This window comes from Capsicum annuum, chromosome 3, assembly GCF_002878395.1.
Source record: "Capsicum annuum cultivar UCD-10X-F1 chromosome 3, UCD10Xv1.1, whole genome shotgun sequence".
Lineage (NCBI taxonomy): Eukaryota > Viridiplantae > Streptophyta > Magnoliopsida > Solanales > Solanaceae > Capsicum > Capsicum annuum.
This window is the reverse complement of record NC_061113.1, coordinates 29237326-29245711: the sequence shown is the minus strand read 5'-3', so window position 1 is coordinate 29245711 and position 8386 is coordinate 29237326. Positions and strand designations below refer to the sequence as shown.

The 8386-nt window shown below is 34.7% G+C and overlaps 1 protein-coding gene across 3 annotated transcripts; it reads right to left on the bottom strand.

The window, feature by feature from the left end:
• Positions 1 to 517: 517 nt before the first annotated feature.
• LOC107864023 (beta-glucosidase 11) lies at positions 518 to 8386 on the bottom strand. 3 transcript variants are annotated; one of them, XM_047409238.1, is made up of 11 exons: positions 8154 to 8382; positions 7792 to 7843; positions 6697 to 6752; positions 6115 to 6190; positions 5950 to 6028; positions 5383 to 5638; positions 5090 to 5205; positions 4719 to 4939; positions 3226 to 3263; positions 2691 to 2781; positions 518 to 655 (listed from the first exon to the last, which is right to left on the bottom strand). In XM_047409238.1, exons 1-10 carry the CDS (start codon positions 8301 to 8303, stop codon positions 2752 to 2754), a joined length of 1074 nt encoding a protein of 357 aa, XP_047265194.1. In that variant the 5' UTR covers positions 8304 to 8382; the 3' UTR covers positions 518 to 655; positions 2691 to 2751. The 3 variants fall into 3 exon arrangements, with proteins under 3 accessions (XP_047265194.1, XP_047265195.1, XP_047265193.1); XM_047409239.1 differs by lacking the exon at positions 518 to 655 and adding an exon at positions 1747 to 2304 and having other exon boundaries at positions 4857 to 4939; positions 8154 to 8386; XM_047409237.1 differs by lacking the exon at positions 518 to 655 and adding an exon at positions 1786 to 2304 and having other exon boundaries at positions 8154 to 8381.

Genomic DNA, 8386 nt, shown 5'->3' with positions numbered 1-8386 from the left:
TAAGTAGAAGAATCAAAGAAAGAAAAACTTATATAAATATAAATACTCCATCTATTAAACTCTATAACGCAAATATGGAAAATAACTACAGCAAGCAATCACAACATACATAAATCCCAAATACATGAACCAGCCTAAAATGGAAAAAGTAACCAAATGCCAGTCAAACAAAAAACACAAAAAAAAATCAGTTCAAGTTAACCCAAGTAGCCCATAATTGGTGTTGAATTAAGTCATGTATACAATGGCCAATCATTCCATGTTCCAGAAACATGACCATTCTCACAGACATAAGCGCGAACAACTAGTTCTCCATCGTCAGGGTACCCAAAATACCTCCTAAAACAGAAAGCCGAATGCAGATCCCACATCTGTTTTGACGAGCAAAATGCGCAAGTCAGATCAATCTTCTTCCTGTTACCTTCATTAATAGTCCTCCATACCCTCGACTTCTTGAAATTCTTGAAAATCCCTCGAAATAACATGTAATTCCTCTTCTTCCATATGAATACAACCAGGTCAATCACATATGTAGAAACAATCCCCTTTGAATCTACTTGCTAGTAGCTTATTCCCCTTCTCACGGCTCAAATTCCATATCCCAGAAGCCAAATGTGAACAAGGCAATCTGTAAATTCTTCGCCTCTTCGCAACCCTGAATTCAGCACCCACCCCCACCCCCACCCAAAAATAAAAATAAAAATTGCTATCAATTATTTACACATGAATAAATTCGTACTGTCTACAACAAATTTCAAGTAATTGAAATTAACTACAATTTGTATTTCTTGTAGTTGTTGTTAGTGCTCCCATATCTGTACCCCATTTGCATACTGATTGGCAGGCTTTATTTAATTTTGTTGTAGCTTTTTCAATTTTTTTTTAGGTAATTCTCAAACACAATAACATTTAGATCCTCTGTTTATGCATACCACTAACATGTCATTGTTTAAAATGTATGCAAAGTTTTGCCTTCATGTAACTAAAATTGAATAATTTTCTCTCTTTTATGATTTTGTTCACGTAAAAGTTCAAATAATTTCATATTATTAAATTTTACATGTTCTTCTTATTTTGTTTTAATTAGATTGTATTTTTGCATTCATTATCATTAGTCTTTTATTTTTTTAAATTTTTTTTATAGTTAATAGTTTTAAAACTTATATATGAATTATACATAGATAATAGAGTCTTCTCTTTGATAATTTCCTGTGTTTCTTTTTAATTGAAAAAATGTGTATTTTTGCATTCATTATCATTAGTCTTTTTATTTTTTTAATTTCTTTTAGTTAATAGTTTTAAAAGTTATATATAGATTATACCTAGACAATAGTCTTCTCTCTGATAATTTCTCGTGTTTCTTTTTAATTGAAAATTTTTAATTAAAAAACTAAATGAAACAAGCATATTGTCGCCGAATGAAATCTGTCATAAAGATTCTCAATTTTTTGTTTCTCCAAGTGCAAGACTATCTAAGGAGTTCGGATTGTTTACTATTGAAGGTTGAAGATTTGATTTGCTTTAAAATTGTAAATCTTATATTGAAATCAATTTCTTAACTCGGATTAGCTTAGAACTCAATGGTCTTTTGTATAAATGAGACTCGTGTCATTACGAAGGGATTTAAAGGTATTGGTCCAAAACACACGTGCAAAACACGTTCACTGAACTAGTAGCCCAATAAAGGTATGCGGAATTTAAAAGTACTTGAAAAAATTGATTCTATATAAATGCATTTCGTAAAGATAAAAAAAAAAATATATACTCCCTTCATTTGGTGTTTTCTTTTTCCTCATAATCGTGGTTTCTGCATTAAATGCATTTTGTAAAGATAAAAAAAAAAATATACTACCTCAACTAATTTCACATATACTGTCACCTCCCACGAAGATCATTTGATCTTATACCAAAAATAGATATTTTAATTTAATCATCCATTTTATCAAACCAAGAAAGGGTCAAAGTAAAATTTGTAACTGATCTGATATCCTAGAGATTCAAGAAACAAGAAATAATTTATAGGAGTTCTGCAAAGGCTGAATTTAGTAGTATGGCTTCTTCATCAATGGTTTGGCTTCTTAACACAAACTAATTAGATTCGGCGGAAGCAAATACTTCGTTCCCAACTTCAAGAACTGAGCTTCTTCTCTTTAAGAAATTGGAGTACCAGAATGCAGAAAGCTTTGGGTATCTTGTTAGTTCTTTGTCATCCAAATCTAAAAGAGTCCAAAGGATGTCTTATAGCCACTATCTCGAAACAATCTAAGAAAGACCATTGGAAGTATCCTCGTGTTTGATCCATTCCTGATGGACATGGACAATGATGGAAATAAATAAACTAATTATTGAAGTACTATGCACAGATGGTGTCAAATATATTTACAGAATCTGGTCATTTATAAGGTAATTACGAATAAATTCATATCATAAACATTAATCGATAACCTTACAGCTAATGCCTGAAAGCAGACATAAGGTTAAACTCTAGAGCTTGTAATAACTCATCAATGATAAGAAAAGAACTTACTCAAATCCATGTTTATATTAAACCCCATCAGTTAATCATACTTATGTAATATATAGAGGTAAACATATATGTTAGTTAATCATAATTAAGTGATAAAAGCTTATATAGAAAGCATATGTCATCATTTTATTAGCTTGGTGATATTGCAAATTTAGTGGCTTACCTCAGAGCATCAAGCACGCCTCCAATGTAAGCATGCAAATATTCTACACGTTCTGTGTCAATCAATGTCCCATTGCGCGGTGTCTGCTTACCTGCCAAGACATGTAATGCAGCTCAGAACAAGGAAAAGCTTCCGAAAATCCTCTTCTATGGACTGAATTTTAAAACTCAATGTCATATAGATGCAAAAATTGTGATAAATCCAGTCAGATGGTGTAAAGCTACTAGCTCTGATTATTCAAATTTATCCAATCAGATAGTGTGAACAAATAGTATATTTGCTACCTCAAAATTAAGAGAAAAGATTGCTTTAGAAAAAATAAAAGTCAAATCAACATATGTTGAGTGCGCGCATAAATGTAAATCTATAAACAAGTATGTGTGTGGGTGGGGGGGAGGGGGGGGGGGGGGGGGGGGCTCCAAACGATCGCTAAGCCCAGACGGTCTTATTGGCATCTGACTCGAACAAATCCTTCAGCACCATATGAAATAAAACTGAGAACAATTAACAACTAGAAAGTCTGTTCTGAACTCACCTCTCCTGGGGGTGGCTCGTTTAGCTGATATCCTTCGGCTGAAACAAAACATATACAGATGTTGAGTTTATGGATCACAACAAGCCCTTTGAGTTGGAAAGGGAGAGGATTTACACAATTCAATAATATTATCTAAACATATTGCTGAGCACCAGAAATATCAAAGATACAAGGATTAAAGGTAAGTTACAACAACAGCATACTAGTGTAGTCCCATAAGTGGAGTCTGAGGTAGAGTGTATGCATTACCTTACCCCTACTTCATGGAGGTAGAGAAGTTGTTTCCGAAAGACCCTCGGTTCAGTAACACATATCGAAGCAGTTTTTTTAGAAAAGAAGTAAAATACAAAAGTAAAGTAGACATAGCAAATAATAGAGAAATTATTATATAGAATTCAAAAAAAGGAACAATAACAACAGCAAAATAATGCAATAACTGAAGCAAAGAAACAATTGACGGTAGCAGAAATGGAAGAGTAAGAAACTATGAGACTACTACTAATGCTGCTGGTATGCAATGAGAATTCAAAAAAAGGAACAATAACAACAGAAAAATAATGCAATAACTGAAGCAAAGAAACAATTGACGGTAGCAGAAATGGAAGAGTAAGAAACTATGAGACTACTACTAATTCTGCTGGTATGCAATGAGAAACCTATACGGCGCACCAAGCCTATCCTGCAATAAAGAGAGGCAACACTCAACTACCGACTAACCTTCTACCTTAATTCTCGACCTTCACGTCCTCCTATCTAAGGCCGAGTCCTTGGTAAACGGAAAAAGTTACATGTCTTGTCTAATCACCGGTCCCCAATACTTCTTCATCATACTCCTTCCTCTCCTTAAATACACCACTATTACCCTCACACCTCATCACTGGGGCAATTGCGCATTTCCTCTTCACATGCCCCAACCATCTTAGTATCGTTTCTTTTTTTTTTTGTCCACCACGGAGGTCACTCCCTCTTGTCCAGTATATTTTCATTGCTAATCTTATTACTCATACTATGCCCACACATCCATCTTGGCACCCTCATTTCCACAACTCTCCCATACAGCATATCGGCCTAACCACCACTCTGCAGAACTTGCCTTTAAGTTTTGGTAGTACATTTTAATTGGACAAGACTCCGGAGGTAAGCCTTTATTTCATCCACCCCGCATCAATCCAATGTATGACATCATCATCGATCTCACCATTTCATCGGATTAAAGATCCATGATATTTGAAACTTCCTCTCTTGGGGATGGCCTGAGTAAAGCCTCACTTCCACAAAAAGGATTAACGGTTAGCTGAATGCTATATCACTGGAACTGTTCCCTCCTTCCACCAAATGAAATGAAGAAGGAACTCGAATAGAACGAGGAGCTTCAAGCAATTTAAACCAACGTCTAGATAACAGCACTTTCCAAAAGAAAACAAGAAATAAATAGTGATGTGATTCAACTTGGCATAAACAACATTGACTTTGCAAGCATTGTAGATTCATACGTAAAATCTCTACTCCTGTGTCCATAGTAAAGTCCCTGAGATCTTCTTCGAGTGAGGTAGGATTGTCCTTGGCATATACTTGACTATAATGGTTCAGACGTATGAAGTCTAGTGAACCCTTAACTAGCTCTGACTCACTTTTGGAGAACCTGGGAAGTCTTGACCCGACATTTTTCTTCATTATTTGAGGATAGTCTCCAAATATCAGGGGTTCAATAAACCTGCAATGAACAAAGAGCATTAAATCTTGAAACCAACCTAGCAATTAAAAGTAATCATAAAACAAAAGAATATGAAAGTTGACAATATAGTTTCACTTAAAGAGATAACTATCTTGGCGAAGAAAATATACGAGAGCATATGCAACTCACCAACCAATATAAAAATCGAAGATTCGTTGGACTGCTATTACATCAGCCTCTGAGTTTGTGTAAGGAAGATACCCAGAACCATAGACACTAATTCCCACGGAACCCTGCTGAACGGACTGCGATAGAACATGTTATTCCAATTGTAAACCACTTCTCTTTAAATATGTTACAAAATTTTCATAACCCTCTTACTACTAGAGAATATGATTATTTGTGGTTTATTCTGATTTTCTCAGCTGAGAAAAAATTAAAGTTAACATCAATATTATGTATAACAAATTTCAACATGATACCTTGTATTTCCTCTTGTATAGTCTAACTGCAGAAGAATGTGCAAGCAGCATATTATGACCTACAATGTAAACCTCAGTTGGCGAATTACCACCAGTACAATTGGATCTAAATGGTGCAGAACAGCGGTTTGGGGGTATCAGTCCATTATCATAACCGCCCAAGGCAAGTGTGTTCGCTTCGTTCATGGTGGTCCAATGCAAAACTCTGTCCCCAAATTCCTTAAACCACACATCAGCAAATGCTGTGAAGTCCTTCCTGAACAATTCTTTTGCAGTCAAATCGTGTTGTTTCATGGTTATATAACGTAAATTTGGCATATAAATAACTAGAAATTAAAACACACACTATCTTGCGGCTAAGCCATCCCACATATTCATCTTCAAGTGCTTGAGGTAGGTCACAGTGATATAATGTGACATGTGGTTGTATCCCTAAACAATGCCAAATATCAAAAGATGATGTGAGGCTAGAACTTCAGTGAGTAAACCAAACATTATGTTATTAGCAATAGCCTTATAGAGGTTGCTGAGTAAATGCTACTTGTGTGCAATATGTTTGTTTCTAACCATGGCTGTCGGCTGATAAGTTCATCAATTAGATTGTTGTAATATTGTAAGCCCTTCGGGTTGACAGGTCCTCTTCCATCTGGATAGAGAATGGCATCGACGTGTGAGAACTTTTGGTACAAGTATGAATAGTTATGGAGAAGTTGAAATCAGAGAAAAGCTTACTAGGAATCAGCCTTGACCATGAAACGGAAAATCTATATGCTTCCAATCCGATGTCCACCATGAGTTGTACATCTTCCTGGTACCAATTAACTAACACGATCAAACAAAATTTTCATTCCAGATAGCATTGGAAATTCTACAGAAATTGTTGAACGAGAACAAAGAAGATTATGAAGGCAAAATTATGTGATTCAGATGGTTGATGATACTTCAAATCTTGGCTTAAAAGAGGACTCTTCTTGAAGATCCTTACGCAAAATTTCTTATAAGGAAACAGCGTGTTTAAAGTAAATGAAAATCTGTTAATATAACAACAGAATTCAATTCAGCACAGAGTAACCTAAAGAATCAAGAAACGAAAGTTGAGTTTTCACTTAACTTTTATTGTATATGCAGGACGAGACTGCTAAGTAGAATTACCTGAACACTATGTGTCTACAATTTTGCATCTATTACTTTTTCTACAGAACACCTTATCATTCAGAAATGAAAAATCAGACATGTTTATCACGGTTGTAAGATTATTGATCCCTTCTGTTAAAACTTCTAGTTCTACAATGCCATTTGAAAGACTGTGTAGACCTTGTATTTGTGGCATGTATCACAAGCAATGTCTCCGGTGGCTCCATCATAAAAACCTGGACAATAATTCACATGAATGGATTCAAACAGAGATAATAAATCTCTATAACAGCAAAACAAAATACAGGCAGGACAGATAGCTTGACTAAAGGAAGGTGATAACAGTATAAAAGTCTAAGCACCATCACTGCAGCCCAAAAGGTATTTTCAATGACATCACACGAATATCCAATAAACTTTAGAAGGCTGATGTTTCTATCACGTAGGCTGCGGATTGTATGATGTAAATGTCTCTTAGGGGAAAAAAAGACTCCAGATGAAACAATTTAACGTTGACACTACATGGAGGAATTGCACACCAGGTTGGATTTGCGCTCTCTAGCTAGCAACTTCTCATGACTATTTACAACTATCAGGTGTTTGTGCTTCCAACCTTATATAGTTCAGTGATCATTGCTGAGAAGTTACTTGAGAAATTATTCTCCTCAGTAAGACACTTTCAACAAGAAACATTCATGCAAATGAGGGACTGATAAAGCGGCCGGTGCACTAAAGTTTCCGCTATGTGCAGGGTAAAGGCCTACATTTATGCAAGAACATGTTTCCACGGCTTGAACTTGAACTGGTGGCCTCCTAAATTTGAACCCATAAGTTTAAAAGCACAATGAATGTTCCAAACTCATCGAGTTAAAATCCTAGATCCTCCTATGATGTCAATCAAATGGAGTCAAAATTAGCTAATGAAACCATAACCCGTCCAACTCATCCAAGTTTGGGCTGATTATTGACCCGTTCATTTATTAGCTCAATTCATTTTAAGTCAACTTATTTCAGACCATTAAAGTTTAATTGTGATATCTAGCCTAAATTAATTGATGAGAAATCTTATCAAAATACTTTAGAAAATCATTTTATTTTATTTGATATATTATATATTATCATAAAAAAAGAAAAATAATAATTTTATAAAGTATTATAACTTTTTGGGCGTGCCAATAAACCATCCATTTATAACCTTATCCCATTTTTACCTGTCCAAATTCAGGTTAATCTTATTGTGAAAAAAAAAAAGGAAAAAGAACAAAGAGAACAGACCAGCATGAGCAGAAGTGTCCCAAATGCGAGGTGTCTTTCCATCCCCTTCAACCTTTCACCAAATGAAAACAGTAAAAAGTGTTATAATTGTTCGAGTGGAGTTAAGATTTTAAGTTTATAGATTCTGAGTAAGGTCTATAGATTTTAGAAAGATTGTTTAGTGGGTTATGAATAAACTATTTGTACATTAGTAAATAAAAGATTTAACATACATATAGAATTTTATCCAAAATTATTAGTAAGTTCTACTGAACTCGTAAGCAGAACGTAACTCCGTCCTAAACTCAATTCAAGTGAATTTGAGACAAAAGACTTTTCAAAAAGGAGAATGTTAGATAGAGGAAGTGAAGACTAATAATTACTTGATAAGCAGCACTTCCAGAACCAGAAACAAAGCTATGTGGGAAATCATGTCTTGTATAGTTATAATGTTTAATTCCAAGGACTATCACAAACAAATGTAGAAGCATAAGAAGAAAAAAGGAGCTCCATCTTTTATGTATAGGCATCATAAACAATTTAATATTTTGAACGTGGAATGCCAAGTAGTAATTAAGAGGAAGATAGCATTAGAAATGAGTGGCTGGTCACCTTT